Here is a 23,708-nt window from a genome sequence, read left to right on the forward strand (position 1 = left end):
GCCTTTCCTGGCATGGGAGGGGCTAGGGAGTTCGCAGGGAGAGGTCACTCTGTATCAGTGGAGTCACTGGGTACAGGCCCACAGAGGCAGGAGCAGGAAGCTGGTCTTGATAAGGCACTTGGAATGGTATGGCTGGAAGATGCTTTTGTGGTACAGATGGGGAAAAGTGAGGCCCAGAGAGGGGCAGAGGCTTTCCCAGAGACACAGAGCAGGGCAGGAGCCCAGGTCTGGACACCACTCCACTGCCACTTGGCTCTCCCATCAAGGAGCCTGGGCTATGCAGTGGGAGAGGGTACATCTTCAACTAGGTCCTTGACGACTCCTGCCAAGCTTCAGAGATGGCCTTATGTGAGCACTTATCATACTCAGGACACAGTGTCAGGGAACAGTGCCTGTCCTGTGTAGGTAGGCAGTGCTGTGGTATTACAGCATGCCATCAGAGAGGGTAGGAGTAACCCAAGGACACACAGCTAATACATGGTAAAGCCTGGACCTTGTTCTCCAAGGTCTGGGTCTTCTCAGCCCCAACAGAGCCTCCTGGAAGAACACAGTCTCGCTAGCCCAGACTGAGAGTCACAGGAAGGGGGTACAGGATGTTTGTGGGATCTGGGCTATCTCTGGCTTCTCCCAACCCTTCCACCTGCCTCCCATCCCACATGCCAGCCTGTCAGCTTGTATTGAGGCAGACACCCAGGGGCTCTGTTGATAAGCTGGGAACTTCTGAAGTTTCTTCAAAACGGATCATCTAAATTTCCCACGGTGTAAGATTCCATGCTTTTCACTCTTCAGCAAGCAAACTCCTGCCTATCTTATAAAACCCAGCTCAGAGGTACAGCAAATGACCATGTACAAAGCCACAGAGGGAGTCACATCACATTCCAAAGAATCTTACAGTCCATGATCTCTGACCACAATGAAATACAATTAGAAGTCAACAAGAAATATAAACCTCCCATAGGTTGAGAAACTAAAAAACACACTTCTAGATCATCCATGGGTTAAAGAGGAAATGACAATGAAATTATGAAATATTTAGAACTGAATGATAAGGAAAGCACAAGCAGTTTCTACTTCCTTTGTGAAGTCAAAGTCCCTGGGCCCACGTGCTGAGTATCTTCCACTGCCCCTCCAGATGCACTCCAACCTCCTCCTCCAAGCTCTAGGTCCCAGGAGGCTGACCTCTATGGGCTGCATCAACTGGTTCCCTTGCCCTTGGCTTCTGGTAGGATTTGGCCAATGGGGAAATCTTGCCAGAAATCAGAGGGAGGGAAGTGGGGCCCCTTTTACCCCCAGTCTTTTGCAGTATGATTGCTGTGGGCTGGGTATGTCCCTCAAGCTCGGGCCACAGCTCTGGTCAGTAATGCCATCCTCGTGGCTCCCACTTTTACCCCTCCCTCCAGCTCAGGATAGACAGCAAAGGGCTACTAGTCCTTTGGTGATATGCTATCCCTGTGGTTTCCTTACACCCTGACTATACTTGTAAACACTGCTTTCTTTAAACTCTCCTCAAAGCACCCACTTTGGGTATTCCATGTGTTTCACGCCGATAAGTCCACACTTACCAAGTGCTCGCTGTCAGTCCATAACTGTGTTCTCACAACTGGATGACTAAGCTCGGACCTCGTGTTATCTCTGTGTGTTGACCCCCCAGCTGACCTGTCAGCACCTGAGGCCAGCAACTGGGTCAGCTCCGTCACCTGATCCCCTGCTCTCAGTGCACAGCCATGCTGAATAAAGGGTATTAATTACGATATCAAATAAATGAAGGACTAGGTTTGAATTCCTTCTGCATACACTAGAGCATGCAAATGTTGGCCTATAGAGGATCTGGGGCTGAGTTAAGACTCAGACACCAAAAAAAAAGAGAGCTTTAGACTGGGATAAAAATAGGTATTCAACAAAAGAAAGAATCTTCAGTTCTATGAACTAAGATTTTTAAGGATCCAGTGTGTTCTCATGCCATCCAGCAAGCAGAAGATCCAGACACAAGGGGAGCCCAGTGGGGCTTCTGTGCCATGTAAATGCCCATCTCCTGCCTCGAGCTCTCCCTTATCCCTGCCTGCTCACCTCTCATACCCCTCCAAGGTGACTTCTGTAGCCCATCTGTCTGCCTTGGCTCTCCCACCCTAGAAGGCCTCGAACCTTCCCTACCACCCTAGGGCAGAGCCAGCCAACTGGTCCCTGGGCCTGGGGCGCACCGTGTGCATTTTGTGCTGCTGCAGAATATTTGTCTGCCCTCAGAGGAAGAACCCAAGTAGAAAGTAGCAAAAGCAAATCAGGTCTTGAAGTCTTTGGATTTGGCTGGAAGAAAGTAAGGAAAGAAGCTATCCCAAAGTGGGAACAGCTGGAACAAAAATGTGGTGGGGGAAATGGGGTGACTTCCGCCCAGGAGTGAGGACCATCTGCCCAGCCTAAGTCAAGACCCCAGCCCTGGTGGGGGAGGTGAAATTCTGTGATTTGAGCACTCTTGAGGGCCAGTCCTTTCAGGGCTGGGGTAAGGGACTCAGCTCATTGTACCCAAGGCATTCATTCATTAAGTGCCTGCTATGTGCCAGGCACTATGCCAGGAGCTGAGGGTATGGGAGTGCATAGTGATCTCCAGCTCAGGGACACACGAGACACAGAAGATTCTAGGAGGGCAAGGAAACCACCATTATCCAGCTCCAGACAGAAGCTGGGCTTGTCCCCATTTTACAGTCGAAGAAGTTGAGGCTGCCTCCTTGGCCCTCCTGAGAGGGCCAGCTCTTAGTCCTTTGCCCCTGGGAAGCTGGGGGAGCGATACAGACTCTCCGGAAAGGCGGGGGTATTGGGGTTGGGGGGGTCCCGTCTCCCCGCCCCTTCTCCGCCTCCTGGCCGCAGCGTGGCCGGGCAGGGAGGGCCGGGGCGGAGTTGGCGTCGCCTTGGGGCGGGAGGGCGACGCGGGCTCGGCAGGCAGACGGGCGAGAGGACCGGCGCGGCCGGCGACGAGCAAAAGGAGGGGACCGCCTGCTGGGGATGTGACCTCGCGGCCAGAGTGGACTCGCGCTAGCCCACCCGGCGGACCCCGTGAGTGCCCCTCGCGCCCCGCCGCGCACACGGCCCAGCCTCGTTTCCACTTTCATTTCTCCGGCCGTCCCGGCGTGGCACCGTCCCGAGGCGACCTGTGCCCGAGCAGGCTGGCCACAGCCCTCGGTCCGTGTCCGAAGCTCTGAGCTGGAAAGTCGGGGCTGGGGTTGAGGCGAGTCGGTTGAGGAGGGCGTGTCTTCGGAGGCGGAAATTTCAGGCCTGCTCCTCTGGGTCCTACGACCCGTCTGTCCTGGCGTCTGGGCTGGGGAGGCAGGGGCGTCAGGGGTCCTGGGAGAGGCCGAGGAGTGGTCGTAGGTGGCCAAGCGCCGCGGGGAAGAGCTGGGAGTCCTCGCCTCTACTTTTCTCTTGGATCTCAGCCCTCAGCCCTCCCGCCTGCCCCCACCCCCAACACACCAACACACACACCACACACACACACACCCCACACATACACCACACACACACACCAACACACACACACAACACACACACTCACACCAACACACGCACACAACACACACGCACACAACACACACACACACCACACATACACCACACACACACACCACACACACATTAACACACACACCAACACACACACACAACACACACCACGCACACAACACACACACCAACACACACAACACACACAACACACACAACACACACACACCCGCACTACTCTAGGCTGGATTCTGGCTTCAGACTGGGGCCAAGATCCTGGGTCAGGCCTGGGGGAGTGGCAGGTGTGGCTGAGCATCAGAAGCAGGCAGGGCCCCTCTGTGGTCTTCATTCGGGAAACCCAGATGCTCACCCAGGGAGCAAGCCGTCACTAGCCACTTTAGGAGTGAAGGGACATCCAGAGTTAGGAAACGGGGGCCAAGAGGGGGAATGGCCATGGTTCGGAAGTTCAGGGAGGGGACAGAGATTCTGTGAGAGTTAGAAACTCAGTAAAGGGATGGGAGTGGGAAGTGAAGACAGACAAGTGGCACAGATACAAGGGCATCTATCCATCCCCCCACCCCCAAGCTTTCATTTTCCTGGGGAAAGACCCGGGCCTTGAAATTCTGCAGCAGGAAGGTGGGACTCTAGCTCACTGGTTAGGACACCAAAGTTGCTGTGGGGTGTGGGGAAGGCTCGGTGTGCTGGGGGAACAGGAATTAGTTTGGTCTAGTTGATGGGAAGATGCTTCCCCTTTCCCTCCACTCCCCTCCTTTCCCCTTATCTCCACCAGACCAGCGACCAGGCAGTGCAGGAAAATGGCCCTTTACTAGTTGTCATGCCCCACCTTATCCCAGTGTCCAGTTCTGCCATTGGAGATCCCCTGCCTATAACTTGCTGTGTGAATGCAGTCTCCTCAAGTCCCCTTACTGGGCCTCAGTTTCCCCATCCATACAAGAAGTGGGTTGGGCCAGTTGATTTCTCAGGGCTATTTCAATCCTTTGATTCTTGATTTTGAGCTTTCCTTAAAGCCTGAGCATCCGCTATGTGCCAGGCCCTGACGGAGGCTGGGGGGTGGGGCTGGTGGGGGACCAAATGGCCAAAGAGTAATCTCCACCTAAGGACAAAGAGATCTGGGTTCAGCAGAGGGGCTGTGGGAGGAGGTAGCATTCAACCTGACAGTGTGAGTCAAGCCAAGGGACCAGTGTAAGAAAACACACAGAAGCAGGAGTTGGGGGCATGTTCAGGGATCAGGAAGAAGCCCAGGGTAGTTTCTGTAGGGAAGTGAGGCAGGAAAGCTAGGGTGAGGTGTTGAATGCCAGGGTGAGGGTCTGTTGGTAGCTGTCACTGAGAGGGGCTGTGCAAAGGTGGAGAGCCCAGGGACCCAACCTAATTGCAGTGTGAATGATTTTGGAAGCTCCTGCCCCAAGCAGAGTTTAGAATGCAGGCTGCAATTCAAGCATGGAAATCTCCTCTTGGATCAGGAAGTCCCACACTGGGAACTTCTTTGGGTGAGAAGTTGAGGGGTAGGGGATGGATGACCTGCCACATCTTTGAGGTTTCTTCAAGAGGACAAGATCCTGCTGGGAGACCTGCCCCTACTCTCCAAACTCCTCTCATTTTACTTGACTTCCCCTTCATGGCCTGTGTGTTGTGTGTTTTAGACTTCTCCACTAGCTTGACTTGTCTGACATGATGACCCACATGTACCTTTGGTTACATCCAATTGTCACCTTGTTCCCACCCTCCCTTCCCCAAACCTGTCCCAGTATTTCTAGAGATGTGAGAAAGGAAAATACTCCAGTGTCAGCTCTGAGGTCAAGGCCAGGCTTTGTGGCTGTATTCAAGCCTCAGTCTAGGGTTAGAGTCCAGGACTCAAATTGACCAGGGTCAGGGCCAGGTCATAGTTCAGCCTGCAGCCCAAAAGCTCAGTGTTTAGCCTACACTTAGCCTTAGTGCTCAGTCTGGGGTCAGGATCAGTGCTCATGTGGCTAAATTCCAGTGGGTACTTGGCTCTGCCTTTCCCAAGAGCTCACACACTCACAGGGGAGATGAGGTGACTACCCTGGAAGTCCCAGGAACTTGGCCTGTGACTGACGGAGGAAGTTGCATGGCCCAATCCATGCCTGCTGTAGGGGTCACCCAGCAGTGGTGGATGAGACTAGAACCCAGGTCTCCAGCCTCAAAGCCTGGGGCTCTTATCACCGTCCCCAAAGTCTGTTCGGAGACTGAGATCCTTCAATTCTAAGAGGCAAAGCAAATCCTTCTGAATTCTGGATGGGCCCAGCTGGGTGATTTGACTGCATTTTCCTACCTTCCAGGGCCGGGCACATAGTACATGCTGTAGGAATGCCTACTGAATGTCAGGTGCAGTGGGAGGGGCCGCCGGCTGTTCTGGTTTGTGTTTCAGGCTGGAGGAGGCTAGCTTGAGAGGAAGGATCTCCAGCCACTGCTGGAGGAAGTGGTGCCCTTCTAGACCTGCCACCTCCCCCTCCCTCCAGTGCCTGCAGCCACACTCAGAGGCCACCCAGCTGGCCATACGAGAGCTCTTTCCTTTCAGGGTAATAAAAGGAAAGTACATTTTTGGTAGAAAAGTCCCTTGTGCTCCCTGGGAATCCCCGGTGGCCGGATGGACTGCGGGATATCTCAGAGGAAGCCGAGGGTGGGGGCTCTCCCCCTAGCCCCAGGACAATGCAGGCCGGCTCTCCCACGCTTTACCAATTAGCCCATGGAATCCCCAGAGGTCATCTTGTCCAGGCCTCTGCCTCCTGCAGGGGCCTCTGCCTGCAGGAAGCCTCTGCCAGCTCTCTAATGGTTCACAGCAAGTCTGAGGAGCACCTGTCTGGAGCCCAGGCCCAGCCCTCTCTGAGACACAATGAAAGTGGAGAGGAAACTAAACAAGATGGGAGGGCTGTGGACGCTTGGCAGGGGGAGCTAGGGTATCTGGAAATAGGGCAGGATGCTGGACTGTGGGGATGAGGAGGATTTAGATTCCAGGCAGAGAATTCCAGGCCAAAAGCCGAGAGGTGGGAGGGAAATGATGTGTTGGGAAGTCCAGCCCATTTGGTAAGGACCTGACCACCATGCTCCCCCATGCCCTTGGCCCTGGCAGGGCATCCTCAGGGCCTGCCCCTGGACCCCTGGCCCTCGGCCTATCCCGGCCATGGCACTGTGCCTGAAGCAGGTGTTCGCCAAAGACAAGACGTTCAGGCCGCGGAAGCGCTTCGAGCCGGGCACACAGCGCTTTGAGCTGTATAAGAAGGCGCAGGCGTCGCTCAAGTCGGGTCTGGACCTGCGCAGTGTGGTGAGGCTGCCACCGGGCGAGAACATCGACGACTGGATCGCCGTACATGTGGTGGACTTCTTCAACCGCATCAACCTCATCTACGGTACCATGGCCGAGCGCTGCAGCGAGACCAGCTGCCCGGTCATGGCCGGTGGGCCCCGCTACGAGTACCGCTGGCAGGACGAGCACCAGTACCGGCGGCCGGCCAAGCTCTCGGCGCCTCGCTACATGGCGTTGCTCATGGACTGGATTGAGGGCCTCATCAACGACGAGGATGTCTTTCCCACGCGCGTGGGTGAGTGCCGCCTGGCAGGCAGGTCAGGCCTGGCTAGGGAGGAAGGGAGCCAGCGGAGCCCATCGCGCAGATGAGGCATTTAGCTTGATACAGCCATGTTGTAGAAGAGGAAACGGAGGCTCAGGGAGATCGTGTCTGCTCAAGATCGAGCATCTTGAGCTAGGGCTGCCTGGCTCCTAGTTTGGGGCCTCTTTTTGTCTGAAGCTTGAGTGTCCCTCCAGGGAACACCCTGGCAAGACCACTGTGATTCTCAAAACCTTCCAGAACAAGTGCCTCAAGGTTCTCCCAGCAGGTCGCCCGCCCTGCTTGGGCTGATCTGACTTGCTGCCTCCTGGGAGTCCCCTCTGACTCCTGGCCCCAGGAAAGGGAAAGGGGTGGGGCCCCATGGGGGCCAGACGGTATGTCCTCCTCAGTGGGCTCTGAAGGCAGAATTTTCCCTGTCAAGCCCAATCCATGGAGCCTTTTCTTTTCTCAGCTGGGCAGCCTGGGCAGTTGAGGGTGGGGAGAGGAGATGAATGATGTCATCCTGGCCCGGCTTCCCCACCCAAGGGCAGCAAGACACGGTATTGGCTCAGGAGCTGAGCAGGCATGACCCTGTGTTCATCACAGCAGCCGCGCCCCACCTGGCCTCCTGTTCATCTGTGTTAAGGCTATGGGAATCAGAGATAGGCGGGGCAGGGTGGTCAGGCCCGGAGGGGAGAAGTCTGAATGCTGAGGGCCTTGAGTCACAAATCAGTGCCCACGCCCCTCCCCAGTCAGTGGCCTTCCATTTCCTGCACTATCATGTCCAACATGGGTATCTTCACTTCACATGAGAGGAAATAGGCCGAGAGAGAGGGAGAGTGCACCGAATCAGGAGGGACTCAGAACCAGCTCAGGTCTCTTGAGGCCCAGGGCCCCACATCTAGACGGACAGGACAAGTCTGAGGGACCTGGGCTGGGCCTGGAAGGGCTCACAGGGAGACAGGGCTCAGCCCCACCCAAGAGCAGTGAGGAAGGGGAAGGGCCTCATGGAGTGGGGAGAGTCAGTGTGGGCCTGCGTCTGACCGCTTGTTCCCTTCTAGTCTTCACCCCCAGGCCTGTGAGATCCCAGGTGCCTGTGCCTTAATCCTGGGATGGCTCTGCCACCGCAGAGAAGAGAGAGTAGCCCCCAAGATCTCCACCGTGAGCATGGGGGACTGTACAGAAATTGTGCCTTTTCCACAGGTCCTGGACCTTGTCTCTGGCAGGGTCTGTGGCATTTATCCGAGGGGTGCTGCAGTGCAGTGCAAAGAGGGCTTGAATCCTGCCTCCAGTCTGTACTAATTAATAGTTGTGTGGCCTTGGGCAAGTGGTTCCACATTTATGCACCTCTGTTTTATCAGATCTAGAATGGCTGCCATACCCATTATCATACCAGGCTAAAGGTGCAAAGGACCCAGCACAGGGCCTGGCTCACAGAAGGAAGGTTCTTGTGAGTCTTATTGACTATTTGAAGGACTGAGAGATATACGAACTTGTTCATGAAGATTTAGGAATTCTCAGGATTGGCGTCTGGGGCCTGCCGTGTGAATGTTGCGAAGGGGAAGGAGTCGGTAGGGCTGGAGAGGCAAGTCAGGATCAGATCATGAAAGGCCTTGAGCAGGCGCCAGGCTGGGAAGTTAGGACTCAATCCTGAAGGCCCATATTCTTAAAAATGGACCCCAGATATTGATGAACTCTCCTTGGAACTGCATCCAAGGGTGTTGTGTGCGAGCACCTACAGATGCGCATGTTTCTGGGGTGAGTTTTGGCATAACTTCTATTATAGTCTAAGAAGGGTTGGTCAGTGACCCAACAAAGTAGCAGAGTCCTGTTCAGGGTGATGGGAAAATCAGAAGATGATTTGTATTTCAGCAGAGGAGAGGCACAGTGCTTCATTAAAAAGGGAAGTATGGGAGAAAGCAAACCTTGATCTCTGTTTCCCACAGGGAAGTGTGCTAGGGAAGAGGCCATCTTGGGCAGAGGCTGCCTGTGTCGGGGAGGGCAGGGTTGGGCAGAGTTTCGTCATCAGATTGCTGATGCCCCATATCTGCCCATCCCGCCCCCTAGGAGTTCCCTTCCCCAAGAACTTCCAGCAGGTCTGCACCAAGATCCTGACCCGCCTCTTCCGCGTCTTTGTGCATGTCTACATCCACCACTTCGACAGCATTCTCAGCATGGGGGCCGAGGCGCACGTCAACACCTGTTACAAGCACTTCTATTACTTCATCCGTGAGTTCAGCCTGGTGGACCAGCGGGAGCTGGAGCCACTGGTGAGGCCAAGCCCCTACTGCCCTCCCCCACCAGGGCTAGCCTCTGAGTTTTCAGATCCGAAGGCTACCTGCTTTAAGAAAATCCAATATCCAAGTGGATATGTTAGGGGACCGCAATTCATTTAACAATGGATTTTGTACTTTAATAGCGACTTCATTCAAGTATCAGTTTACAAACACAGATCTGCAGCCTGGAGTTGGGAGGCGGTGGTGGCGGGAAGGGGCCAGGCTCGGGCAGAAGAGTAGCCAGGCCCTGTGGTTTGGAAACGGGCTGCCTGGCAGGTTGAGCTCTGACTGACCCCTCCCCACCTTGTGTCTCTGCAGAGGGAGATGACAGAGCGGATCTGTCACTGAGCCCAGACCTGGACCTTGTTGCCCATCAGATGGACCATCTGAACACAGAGTGGCCAGGGAGGGGACCCTCAGAAGTCTGGTAGCAGAGGGACCTGAAGTCCCTGGGGCCCCTCCACACACCCAAAGCCCCTGGACTTCTGGTTCTCAGGAGTCTGCCCACATGTCCCCCTGACTGTTTGTGAGTGGAGTAGGGAAGAGCTTAAAGGTGGGCAGACAGGTAAAAAGGAGCAGCTAAACCCTTAGCATGAAGTCTAGTCTGCTCTGACACTTGACCCTTCCACGGTGGTTGCCAAGCCTGTTTGGGGAACATGGATGTGGCTGAAGTGACGGCAAGAAAGATGCAAGAGCATGAGCAGCCTATGAGTGAGTGGACACGGATGACATGTGTATATCGGTGTGTACGTGTATGATTTTGACTGTGGGGTGTGTCTGTGAGAGCTACGTGCCTTAGGCTGTTCCTGGCACATAGTAGGCCCTCCATAAATGTTAGGTAAATTGATGGATGGATGGAAGGGAAGGAAGGAGGAAGTAGGGATTAGGGCCATCAGACCATGACCACTTAGGAATGGTGACGAGTCAGTCTCCCCATTTGGTGTGTCTGACTGTGTGTGTAAGTGCAGGAACTGTGGTGGCAGATGTGGCTCCATGGTTGAATCTTCCAGGCTACCATCTTCCATCAGCATGAGCTCTGGGGAGCCACTGATGGGGGGAGGTAGGAAGGGGGGCCCTGCCCTGACTAAAATGCTGGCCCACCATAGGTTCTGATTTGCTCAGCTAGAGATGCCCAGGAGCTGTCATTTCCCTCATCCCTCTGCCTCCAGAAGGCCTGATTATAGATAGCCTCATGGGCGTCAGGGGTGATTCTTCATGTCCACAAAGATCCCCAGTCCTTAAATCAGGAATCATACACTCCAGTCTAGCTTCCTGAATCTCCAGATGTGGTTGTGAGGATCTGAAGCCCAGCACAAGATAATCCTCCAACCCACAAAGCTAGTGAGCTTGAATTGGGAAGCTCCGGAGCCTTATCTCCCACCTGGGACATTGAGGACCACATAGCTGTGAATGGACTCTTCCAGGCTTGGAGAGCCCCCATCCTGCAAGGACCTGCCTCCTTCCCAACCATCCCTGAAATATTCCAGCTGGTTGGATCTCAGAGCATAGCTGTCCACAGAGACACTGGCCATGCCCAGCCCTGCGCCCAGACCCACAGGTGGGGAAACTGAGGCAGGGACAAGGCCCTCCTCTCCTGGAGACTCCAGGCTGGGGGACCAGGATGGAGAGCCAGAAGGAATCTGAGGATCATCCAGTCTCACTCAGAATCATCCACGTACGTGGGAGGAAACTGAAGCCAGAGGAGAGGCGGGAGAAGCTGTCCAAGGCCTCCCAGCAAAGCTTTTGTGGAGCTGGAGTGGAAACCAGGGGTTCTGACTCCCACTCCTGGCCTGTGGATTGCTACACAGGGAGATGAGATGCACTCCAAAGGAGGGTTTGACAGCTCCTCTCCAGGATACAACTGTTCCTGCTTTGAGCAAGGATTTCTAGCCTGATGCCAGAGTACCCCACCACCCCTGTGGTCTGCTGGGGTTGTCTGCTGAGCCAAAACTCCAAAATCATGCCCCTCTCCATGGCCCCGCAGCTGCCAGATCTCTGGGGAAGCAGATGGGGCTCCTGGGTCCAGCCAGCTGGACCTGGGACAGCTGCCTCCAGAGAAGTTCCCGAGGGAAGCACTGGCCCAGCAGCTTTGCCAGAAGCTCTGGTGTGAGGGGGGTGGTGGGGGGTGGTGTCAAAGGTTCTGCCAAGGAGGACTGTGGATTGGAAGATGGAGTCTAGGCTATGGCCAGTACTGATTATGCGGCAGGGGGCGGGGGATGTATTTTTTTGTGAAACAGAGGGAAATTTTGTTGTTATTTTTGGTAAAATAAAGGAGGCAAACTAAAGGCCCTGGTGGGAAGCTGTGGTCTGGGTGCCACATGGCTCCTGGGAAGGCTGTGGAAGGAACTGGGCCAGAATGGGGCAGGGAGGGCTTTTTGTCCTGAGATCCTGGGCCATGTGGAGGGCTGGCTGATGTGGTCATGTCTGGCCCAGCTCTCCAGGGTGGGGTCACCAAGGTTTTCCCAGGGCTCTGAGAATCCTAGGCCCAGAATTCCTGGGCTAGGCTAGGAACCTCAGAGTGGGGAGGGCTTCGGGGAACTCAGTCTCTTGGGAAAGTCTTTCCTTGTTTCAGCTCAGGTCACCTGGCACTGGCTACTCTCACTCCACCCCCTTAATCTGGGTGGTTTATTGGAGCTAATGGGTTAAGGTACAGGGCAGAAATACAGCCCTAACTGTAATCACAGCAGAGGAAACACTTCTCAAAAGAAGGCTGTCTGTCGGGTGCTGGCTAGAGCTCCAAGTGGTGGCAAGACATGGGGCTGACTCCTGAGCTTCTTCCCCAGGAGACACCTGACACTCTTAGCTCAGGTCTTGCCATCAGTCCACTGCCCCTTACCCTCAACTGCCCAGCCAAGAGTTGAAAACCAGCTTGGTTCTTAAGAGTCAGCAGAGGCCCACCTAGAGCTCTTCCTTCTACCCGAGGAGACAGCCTGGCTTTGTGCAGTGCCTCTCCTGGGAGACAGAGACCTGGGTTCTAGTCCCAGCCCAGCCCCCAAGGTACTCTGGCATGTACTGCATGATCAGGTGTGGGAGTGAGGGACTTAGATCTCTAAGCTCCTTCATTACAGTCTGTGGATCGTTCACAATAATAATACTGTGTGTTAGGTACAGCTCTAGATGCTTGACATATAATAGCTTGTTGAATCTTTTGTCTTTGGCTAGTTGCCTAGCTCCCTTCCTGGTGCCTGGTATCCCTCCTTTCATTGCTGTAGGATCTGTAAGGCCCTGCACTCTGCAGCCCCTTCTTCTGGCTTACCAGAGGAGGCCCCAGTCCAGCATTCTAAAAGGTGGCTCTGCTTGCATACCTCCTATGGCAGGTCACGCACTACTTCCTCAATTACTGGACAGCTTAGACTCTTAGAAGCTTCAGGCTCTGGGATCATAGTTGTTCTGGAATACACCATATGAGCGTAGACTTATCTCAGAACTGTGTGGCCAAGGCCTGCACCTTACATGAGAATGTCTGAATACATCAGGAAGCCCTCACAAAACTACTTTGAGAAACTCAGAGAGGGATGCTTGGAGAAGACTAGACAGAGAAAGGAGGAGATAAAAGAGAGAGCTGAGGCCTCAGCTACACAGAGAAAAGAGCCCCCCATAGGGCAAAACTTGGCAGGAGAGGATCCTTGGAGAGGCAATGTATTGAAGGTAGAGGGATAGTTTGGCTTGCTTCCTCATTCCCTGCCCAAATATTTTTATGGCTCTTGAGCCAACAGGAAAACAAAGCCGTCTGCAGCCTAGCTGCCCAGCCATTCTCCCCACCTTGGAGCAGAGCATTCACCTGCTGAGTAAAAGATGCCCCACCACCCTTGGCCCCCAGGAACACTGCAGCCTCTTGGAAGTTTCCTGCTGCCACTCCCACTGCCCCACCATCAGGAGCTGTGTGGAGTGTGTGGTGAAGGGAGCCACAGGCATGGCTGGAGCTCCATCTGATTTGGGGAGCCCTTCTTTAAGCCATTCCTTCTCTGAGCCCCCCAGAGCCCTCATCTCTGCTGATAACTGAACTTGGTTGCCATGCAGGGAACACAGCAATTTTGAGAACCTGAGCTGGAACACAGACCTGAGTGACTGAGGATCATCTAGCTCTTGAGACATTCAGGGAACAGAGATGGGAACAGGCTAGCACAGCCTCTGAGTATTTGAGGCTTGGATAGGCCTGGAAGGCGATGGTGGGAGAGGTCAACTTACACAGGGGCTTTCAGGTTGAACTGAGAGATTCTGGAAGTGACTTACTTAATACAGAAGCTTGGGAGAACCCGCCCTGCCTCCAGCCGTCACCCAGACTGGGAAATCTAGCAAAGCCTTGAATGTTCCCTATTGTTCCAGACCTCCAGACCTCCTTCCATCATACAGATGAGAAGACTGAGCCCAGAAGGGGAAGGGGAACGAACATTTGTCGGGTGGATGATGGGAAGGAAGTCCAAGAGGCTCTTTCACGAGCATTGCTCACCAGAACCTCACAGCAATCCTGACACAGGCAGGGAGGGATGTTTACTTCCATTTCACAACGGAGGAAACACACTCAGTTAGGGCCTGCCTTAACCTCAAGTCAGCACTCTCACTCCCTCATCACACTTGCAGCCTGGGGGAGGGTCGGGGGTTGGTTGAAATATTAATTTATTTGCAGGTAGTTTTCTGCAAGAAATGAACTTCTTACGTTTTTTATTTTAAACCACCATTACCTACTGGGGGTAATACTTTACTCAAGGAGAAACTCGCATGGTGAAATTACAGGCACGCAAACCTTTTAAGGAATTTTACAGAATTCGTTCTCGTCTTTAAAAAGACTGGCAGCATTTCCCCATATGTAAAAGGGATTTTAAAAATTCCTTCCCGGCATGCAGAAGCGCTCGGTAAATATAATTATACCTGCTGCTGCCGTGCCTCCTCCCTCCTTGCGCTTCCCGGGTTTCCCGACCTCCACTCAGGAAAGGGACGGCCAGAAGGAGCTAAGCCCTGCCCCCTATCCCAGCAACCTCCCCGCCCTTCACCCGTCACGCCTGCGCAGTTTGCTTAGCCCACACTCGCTGGGCGTGGCCATCAGGGCGCAGGCGCAGCTCCTCCCTACACGCCGTCGGGCCCACCCCTCGGGTCTAGTATATCTTCTTCCGTGTTCTTGGCTGAGCGAGCAGGTGGTTGGTGTGCGCGACAGGCCTTGCCGGGCGTCAGCTGAGGTAAAAGCCCAGACAGCGAGGTTTCCCTGCCAGTGAAATGGTGCGGGAAGAGGGGTGGGTTTGTGAATGAGTCGTGTGCCTGGGACGGAGCAGTCGGGGCTTTCAGAACGGCCCGAGGTCACGACCAGAGTCTGCTGCGGGGGGCGGGGACAGCCGAAGGGGACGCTTCTTTAGGGCTCTCCTTTGGCAGGGCTCCGTCTGGGACGAGCTCTGGGTGCAGCGTGTGTTTCCGGTCCGGGCTCAGCCTGTGCCTAGGGTCGGGGCTTGGGTTGTGACAGGTGCTGAGGTCGGAGCTCATCCTGGGGCCAGCTTGAGACTCAGTCCCTATCAGGCTATATGGCTGGGCTCAGGGCTCAGACAGTCCAACGTCATGAATAGTTTTTCGTGTGAGGAATTTATCATATCTGTGTACTCCATTATTTTAAAGTTAGATGTTTTCATTTAAAAGCCCCTGACATAGGTGGGTCGCTGTACAGTGAGGAGAGAGAATAGTGTCAGGTACCGTCTCTCTCCATAGGGAGTTTCCAGGCTACCTGTCACATGGTCAGTAGCAGATCAGAGGCCATCGCTGGTGACAGGATTGAAGTGTTGGAAGTGCTTGAGTTTGGGTCAGGCAGTCGTGGGTTCAGATCTCACCTCTGCCACTTCCTAGCTGTGTGTTCTCAAGAAAGTCATTTCCCCTCTCAGAGCTTTAGTTTCTCCTGTATTAAAAGAGCTTAGGAGGGTCATTGTGAAGGTTGAATGGGGTTACATGAGTCACCTTGTATGGCACCTGTCATGAATTGGGTGCTGAATATTTGGCACATGAAATGGGTGTGATATCTAGGAATTAGGTCATTTTGGACTGGGGTACTTTAGAGAGGCCTTTGAGGGAAGAGTTAAGGTGACTTAGGTCTTGAAGCCTCAGTGGGATTTATAGGTGGAACTGACCTTGCAGGTTGGGTCAGTGCTTACTGACCAGTGCCCATGTGCCCAGCACTGTGCTGGGCATTTCATATATATTGTTTCACTAGATCCTCAGCCTCTGACCAAGTGCTTTCGGCCCCACTGTACTTAGCTTCAGCCCCTGTAAAGAAGGCTTGGCTGGAAGTGATATAAAGAGGAGATCCAGGGTTGTTTTTTTATGTGGAGCTGGGCCAGGTGGAGACTTTGGTGCTCCCTCCCCAACTTCTCCCGCATCAGCTCTTCCTGTTCTGTGATCCATAGGGTTAATTGGGTTTTTTACTTTGTCTGGAAGTCCTGTTATGCTAGCAGATTTTGACGGTTAACGGGTCTGGCAAGGGAACACCTCTTAAACTCAGATTACATGAAGCTGAACCTGGGCAGTGAGAAGCTCTGTGAACAGGAGCTGTTGGATTCCAACACATACTTATGAAGCTTCCCATAGTAATCTAGTAATTTGGTTCCTTTTGCATCCTTTTCATGGGTGCCCATGTGATCTTCCTGAGACAGTGTTCTCATCATGTTATATCTCTGCTCAGAAACCTTGGTGGGCCTCATTGCCTGCCATATAGACTTTGGACTCTTCAGCCTCGTGGATGAGTCCCTCCATAATCTGTTCTCAAATCTCTCTCCTGCCCTGTTTCCGTTTGTTCTCCCAAACCTGCACCCTGTGGCCCAGGCAAAATAAACTAGTTTTTTTTTTTTTTTTTCTCTAGTACTCCCTGCATGTTCCTTTGCCTATATTCCGTCTTCCTGAGGTTCCCACCACCCCATCTTTCAAGGCCTGTGTCTCATGTAGCTTGTCATTGAAGCTTCTCTGGTCCCCCCTACTGGATTTGTTGCCCCCTTCCCATCTTCCGTAGCAGAGGCTACACCTCAAATATAGCTCTTATTACAGTCTGCTTTGGGATGTGTCACCCCATATGTACTCTGACTACATTGGTGGAAAGGGATCATGTCTGTTTCATACCTCCTCTGCCTAGCACATAGTAGGCCTCTGCAGTGTGTTCAGTCGAATGAGTCAGTGACATTTTTTATTTACTCGCTTTGGTCTTTGTTTTATGAGCTTTCATGCTCAGAGTGGGCCTTTGTGTTCTTCCTTCTCTTTGTGCCTAAGGAGGGCCCTAGTTTAGATTGATGGTGCCCTAATTACAGGCATCAAAGGTAAGAAAGTGCAGGAATTCTGCACAAGGCAGGATTCTTCATTGCTGCTATTGTTTTCAGGCTCTTGTCTTGCCTTTGCTGTGAGTTTTCTTGGCAGAGAGGTGGTGCTCTGTTCAGGAACCTGCACTGAATGTGTTATAGTTCACACGGGGAAGGTGCACAGGTGGTTTACTAATCAGTTGTCCTGGCCTTGCCTTGGTCTTGGCCCCTCTCCTCTGGGAACCAGCAGCTACAATTTTTCCTTGCCAACAGCTTCAGCATCTGGAACAGAAGGCTCTTTGTTGATCATAGAAAAATATACCTCGTTGAAGGTAGAAGGAGCTTGGGAACCGTCTGGTTCTACTTCAGTTTTACAGATGGGGAGAGGCCCAGAGAGGGGAAAGGACTTGATCAAGATTGGACAAGACATCAGTCAGTGGTGGAGATAGTACTAGAAGTGAAAAGTTCTGACTCTGTTTTTTCCAGTCTACTACATTATAATAAAATTCTAACATTTATTGAGTACTTACTATGCGGCAGATCCTGTTTTAAGTGCTTTTTATGTAACATCTCAAAACTCTGTATTTTACCGACTTAGAAACTGAGACAGAAATCATTCAGATCTATTTTCGTGTTCCCCGACTCTGCTTTTTAATATGGTTTTAATGACTGTTGTCTCCTAACCAGTGGGGTGGAACAGTTTAGGAATATTAGTACACTTTAAAAATTGCATGTTGATCAAGTCAGGCAGTGAGAGCAGAATGTTAGAGTAAACTCAGTCCAGGATCTTTCTGTAAAGATGCCCAGTCAGTGGTGGCAAGATTCAGTTTAATAAACGCATATTGAGCTCTTGCTATATACAAGACCCAGGTATTGAGAAATATACACAGAGGAGAACAACGCATTTCCCGCCCTCCTATAAGTAGTTCTCTTTTTTTTCCAGTGCATGTTCATTTTTTTTTATTAGTTATCTATTTTATACTTATTAGTGTATATATGTCAATCCCAATCTCCCAATTCATCCCACCACCACCACCCCCAGTAATTCTCTTCTTAGAGCCTTCTCCCTCCAGTGTTGTTGGCAAGATAGGTAAGTACATAAATAACTGAAATCAGATTGACTATAGTAAATGTAGTAAAGAATGTAAACAAAGTGGGAGTTTGGGAAAAGGAGAAATCAATCCCAACACAACCGAAGAGGGTCTAGAAAGGATTCCTGAAGGTGGAAAATTTATGTTGGGCCTTAGAGGAGGTTCATTCCTGTGAGAAAGAACAGCTTGAGCAGGGGTCTAGAGGTGGCGTGTGTGAGTGTGTGTGTGTGTGTGTGTGTGTGTGTGTGTGTGTGTGTGTTGGGGAAGAGGAATGGAGTTGGTGAGGAAGGGAAATAGCTGAAATGATTGATTGTGGCCAAAATGTAGAAAGGGGTGTGGGAAGAAGAACGCTAACATTTATCCAGTCTCTACTCTGCTTTGTGGCCAAGAGTATATAAGATGCACTATAATTTATTTAATCCTCAGAATCCTGTAACAAGGAGATATTTAGCCCCAATTTAAAGATGAAGAAACTGGACCTCAGAAAGATTAAAGTGATTTGCCCAAGGTCATGTAGCTAGTAAGTGACAGAGTTTGGTCCAAACCTATGAGTGTTGGGTTCAAAGATCCATGTTCTTTTCATTATGCTGCAAGGCTTAAATGCCATGACTGGGGCTCTGTTTATTCTGGCTGCAGAATGGAGGCTAGTCTGGGGCAAAGGAAGTCTGAGAATGGGGACATCAACAAGGAAGCTGTTGAAATAGTTCAGTCCAGGCTTAAACTGTGAGCCACTGACTTAGTATGGTAGCTGCCTGGTCTAGGTCTGCTTGATTGGTTTACTATGTGAGCATTTTGGCAGCTCCTGTAGTACCATTAATCAGTTCATTGCCCTCTCTACTACTAGAATCTTAGAATCAGTCTACAGAGGCTGCTGGCGCCTTGGTATTTCAGGCACAGGTTCTAATGTGAGTTTAACAGTTCATTACAACAGTGCCTGGGGAGGGAGCCCATTTGGCACATACTGTTCCTTCATTTTCTCACCCTCAAATTCAACAAGAATCTATAATGGAGGAAAGAGGACTCCACTTGCAGTCAAGAGGCTGGTATTCAAGTCCTGGTTGTGCTCATTAGAATCTGTTAATCCTTACATCTTAGCTTCTTTCTCTGGAATATGGCGGGTATTTTTGGTTTACATCTGAGATCTCTTCTCTTGCTGATGTCATATGTTGCTTTCTTCTTCCTGGCTTGGGGCAGTATAAGGAAGTAGCTGAGAATATGAACTTGGATTCAGAGGGGCTAAGGTTTAAATTCCAGCCTGTCACCCTTCTTATACAGGGAGACAGTAGTTAGTAGACTCTACGTTGAACTGCCTGGGTTTGAGTCCTGGCTCTGACACTTGCTAGCTGTGTGACTTGGGCAAGTTATATAACCTTCCTGAGTCTCAGTTTCTTCACCTGTAAAATGGGGCTACATATATAACCTACCTTATGGGGTTGTTATGAGGATTGAGATAGCTTATGTTAAACACTTAGCACAGTGCCTGGCACATAGTAGGTGCTCAGTGGATGTTAGCTTTAATAGTAATACTGTTAAAAATTATTATTAATATCCAGTTAGGTATTGTTTTTATAGAAAATATATTTTTTAGGGCCATCTTCCCTACTATCTTACTCTGACATTGTTGCCTTCTCTTTCTTTCCATTGTCTCTTCAGGAAAATTTGAAATACAGCCATACCCCATTTTATTGCACTTCTCAATTATCGCGTCTTTTACAAATTGAAGGTTTGTGGCAACCCTGCATTGTCAGATGATGGTTAACATTTTTTAGCAATATTTTTAAATTAAGGTATGTACATTGTTTTTTTAGACATAATGCTATTGTGTACTTAATCGACTACTGTATAGGGTAGATATAACTCTTATATGTACCAAGAAACCGATAAATTTGTGTGACTTGCTTTTTTGCTATAATTGTTTTATTACGGTGGTCTGGAACTGAATCTGCAGTATCTCTGAGGTATGCCTATACTAGGTTGTTCCATCACAGGACTGCAAAACATGACATGACAGAAAGTGCCTATAGAAAAAAGGGTCAATTAAAAGTCAGTGGCGGGGCTTCCCTGGTGGCGCAGTGGTTGAGAGTCCGCCTGCCGATGCAGGGGACGTGGGTTCGTGCCCCGGTCTGGGAGGATCCCGCATGCCGCGAAGCGGCTGGGCCCGTGAGCCATGGCTGCTGAGCCTGCGTGTCCGGAGCCTGTGCTCCGCAACGGGAGAGGCCACAGCGGTGAGAGGCCCACATACCGCAAAAAAATAATAATAATAATAAATAAATAAAAAGGGAAAAAGTCAGTGGCTTATTAGAAAATCTTACCCAACTTGTGTTTTCACCCACCTGGTCTCCACAGCAAACAGGAACAGAGCAGCATATTCATTTACTTTTGCACAGCCTTCAACAAAAGTGCTCAGCGGGAATTCCCTGGCGGTCCAGTGGTTAGGACTCTGTGTTCTCACTGCCAAGAGCCCAGGTTCAATCCCTGGTCCGGGAACTAAGATCCCACAAGCCACACAGTGCGGCCAAAAAAAAAAAAGTTTTCAGCAAAACCCCTCCAATTCACTCATCAAAAAGTACAATAACAGTATCTTTGGAAAAGTGGTGCCTAATTTGGTTCTTCTTTCTCTTTAGCTTCAGCCCCTCTGGCCTTAACTTAAGCTATTTCTTCTTGTTCCATTTTCCATGAATATGGAAAAGTTCCCTCTGATTATAAAGGGAGGATGAAATCAAGATTTTCTCATGAGGACCTTTTGTAGACTTAAAGCCAGAATCGAGTTGGGCCTCATCTTCTCTTCGGCAGGCTAAACAGCCTTGCTTTCTTTTACTTCACTCTTAAAACCTATTTTCCGTTGCTTGGATCACATTGGTCATGCTTCTTTTCTTTTTCTTAGATCGTTCTACTTCTTGGCAGTGACCCAGACTGTGCTTAGCTGCTAATAAGAGTCCAACTAAAACAGTTTAAGGGAGGAATAATTTCAGGTGTTTTCATTCATTCATTAACATTTATTGGATGTTTTCCCCATGTCAGGCACTGTGCTAGGTGTAGGGGACCCAGAGATGAATCAGACACAGTCTCTGCCCTGTTGCTAGCTCACAGTCTAGGGGGAGATGTGCAGTAAAATGTTACAGGTGCTATGATTGAGTTATGCACAAGTGTGGGAAGCTGGAAATTGTTTAGGGTAGTTAGGTAGATACTGTCTGTTTTGCCTGGCCTATAGGTGAGGACTTCTATAGAGGAGTAGTAAGATATAATGCAGGAGGGGTGGCTTAGGGCAAGACTGTGGAGGCCCTGAGTGACAGCACAGGAGCTTGGTGATTCCAGAGGCAGTAGACCCCCATTAGACGTGTTGGAGCAAGGCAGTACCAGGCTCAAATCTGGCTTTTTGTACCAAGTACAGATACCACAAGCTTATCTGTCCTATCTGCCCACCGCTGATGGTTTATGGGGGAACCCTTGTTTGTATATTTGGTGGGTTTTTTTGCTCTAAAACTTCTATAGAGAGACTAGTTCTTGACCTCTGAAAAAAGTTCATTCTCTGTATAGCAGGAAATTCATGAATAATTGAAAGAGAGTTGGGTGCCTGGTCTATTTAAGACCCAGTGGCAGACCAGCCTGTGAGGTTTGGTCTGGCCGCATTCACCCTTTCCCAGCCCTATACGAGAAAGAGGTGCAGGAATGAGGAGAGGATTCCAGGGCTCATATGGGTATTTGGTAAGGAATGCTAAGGAGATTCAGGTAGTGTGAGAGTCAGAAGTTCTTTCTGAGGAGGAAAGGAGGCCCAGTGGAATTTGGAATGGTGTCAGAAGGAATCGGAGCAAACCAGGCACTTAGAATCCTGGGTCATGTGTCTGAAAACCTCCAAATTCTATCCCTGCCTTTGTACTTTGCTCTCAGTTCATTCTCTCCTGCTGCCCAGTTGTGGTTTACAGAGTGTCTGGATTGCTTTCCAGGGTCACAGCTGATCTGGGGAAGCCATATCCCAAGCTAGAGTAATAATTACTATTTATCGAGTGCCTATTATAAACCAGGCACTATGCCATGAACTTGAAACACATTAGCTCGTTTAATTCTCACAAAATCCCTGTCATGTAGGTGTTACTGCCCCCATTTTATAGATGATGACAGTGAAGTACGGAGAGGTTAAATGTTATGTCCAAGGCTACCACATTAGTATATGGTAAGGCCAGACTCTGAATCTAGGCCTCAAAAGCCCATGCATTTTCTACCTCCCCTGCCCTAGAGTGGCTTCAAACAGCAAAATAACAAAGTCCACAGAGGAATTGTGAAGGTTGTTTTTACTGTAGGCCTACTAGAGGTGTGTGTGTGTGTAGTGGAGTGGAGTTGGTGAGGAAAGGAAATAAGCTGGGTTGGCGCACTATGGCCTACAGGCCATATCTGGCTCACCACTTGTTTTTGTCTGGACTGCAAGCCATTTGCATTTTTAAATGGCTGGGGAAAATTCAAGAGAAATTAATATTCTGTGACACAAAAATCATATGAACTTAAAATTTCAGCATCCATAAATAAAGTTTTATTGAAATATAGCCAGAGTCACTCATTTTCGTATCATCTCTGGCTGCTTTCGCTCTACAAAGGCAAAATTGAGTAATTGTGACAGAGACCATATGACACACAAAGTATAAGATATTGACCGTCTGGCCCTTAACAGAAAACAAATTGCCGACCTTTACTATAGGCAACAAGAAGGGACCAAGGGGTTTAAACCTGTGGCAAAACTGAAGGCAAAGGGTTAAAGTCAAGGTGTTCAAGTTTGCCCCTGGAAGCATTGTGGCCATAGGGAGATGGAACGTAACCTGAGCTTCTTTGGGCCCTGGAAGTAGTTTCGATGGGCCACAGAGATTTGTTTGGGAATAAAAGGCACAATATGAAGGATAATTCTACGTGCTGACATTCTCTTTTGAACAATAAAGAAATATTTTGTGGATGAAGTAATTCATTCAGATATTTACTGGAGCCCTTTTTTGTGCCAGATACTACATTAGATGCTGGAAATACAAAGATGAAAAAGACATGTCCTTGCCTTTGAGGAGGTTATGGCCTCATGGGAGAGCCACATGTGCATGAGTATAGCCTACTCTAAGCATTACAATAGTATTTAGATGTGGTTTCAATTAAATGCAGAATGAAGTAGAAAAAAGAGGGACTATTCCTGTAATTTGTGGGACTACTTTCAGTAATTTATGTTAGGCCTGGAAGGATGAATAGGTGTTGTTTGCAAGGAACTATATACCAGGCTGAGGGAGAGCCTGCCAATGGGAATATATAGAGTTTATGAGGTTGGAGGAGAAAGCAACATTAGAAATGATTTAAAGGTTCTGTGGCTGGGTGACTGGCAGAATGATATAATCTGATAGAGAAGAAGAGGAAGGAGGAAGGAGGTGGTAGATGGGGGTTGGGGATAAGTACAGTTTGGGACATGTGATTTGAGGTAATGGTGAAACACATCTGGCTTCCAGGGCCTAGAATTCGGATCTAAACTACATTTTTAGAGCTTTTCCACTGGGAAAAGGGGAAGTACATATTCATTGAGTAGAGAAATTGACAAATCAACTTTGACACATGGTAACTAGAGCCATGAGATTAAAAATAGCAGTGGACATACAGAAAATGAAGTCATCAGATGGAAAACTAGCAATAGTTATGCATTTGGCATAAAACCTTATTCTTGTTCATGCCACCTGCTGCTCTCAGCATCTACTTTACCTTTCTGACTCTGGTGGCTCCTGCCTGTGAGTCTTGGACCTAACCACTAGGAGGTGAAACCAGAGCTCATTCATCTCTAAAAAAGTGGACAACAGAAAAGTGGCAGCTTTTACCTTCCATGTGAGTCTCCTCAGCGTACAGAGGTGCCCATATCTGTCATTCAGGTCCAGTTACATCTTTTTGGTTCTGGAATCTCACAATGGAAGCATAATCCGAAAACTTTTACCCAGACCCTTGTTAAATCTTCACATGCTTTGTGTCAGCATTTTACATGCTCCAATTTTAAAGACTGGG

The 23,708-nt window shown here is 50.3% G+C and overlaps 2 protein-coding genes across 3 annotated transcripts in view; both read left to right on the forward strand.

Moving 5' to 3' along the window:
• The first annotated feature begins 3,005 nt into the window (after positions 1-3,005).
• On the forward strand, positions 3,006-11,350 carry MOB3C (MOB kinase activator 3C). The gene is made up of 4 exons (XM_082832340.1): positions 3,006-3,045; positions 6,599-7,067; positions 9,138-9,340; positions 9,665-11,350. The coding sequence occupies exons 2-4, from the start codon at positions 6,650-6,652 to the stop codon at positions 9,692-9,694; spliced, it is 651 nt and encodes a 216-aa protein (XP_082688466.1). The 5' UTR covers positions 3,006-3,045; positions 6,599-6,649; the 3' UTR covers positions 9,695-11,350.
• A 3,089-nt stretch (positions 11,351-14,439) lies between these two features.
• The window catches only part of MKNK1 (MAPK interacting serine/threonine kinase 1), a 42,549-nt gene continuing 33,280 nt past the window's right edge, over positions 14,440-23,708 (forward strand). Inside the window, exons 1-2 of one of the 2 annotated variants that reach the window (XM_082833290.1) lie at positions 14,452-14,520; positions 19,350-19,483. The gene's annotated coding sequence lies outside the window, so the exon portion shown is untranslated. Of the gene's footprint in view, positions 14,521-19,349; positions 19,484-23,708 lie in introns of both variants that reach the window. The other variant, XM_082833291.1, reaches the window with a different exon arrangement.

This window comes from Leucopleurus acutus, assembly GCF_964270905.1.
Source record: "Leucopleurus acutus genome assembly, chromosome: 2".
Lineage (NCBI taxonomy): Eukaryota > Metazoa > Chordata > Mammalia > Artiodactyla > Delphinidae > Leucopleurus > Leucopleurus acutus.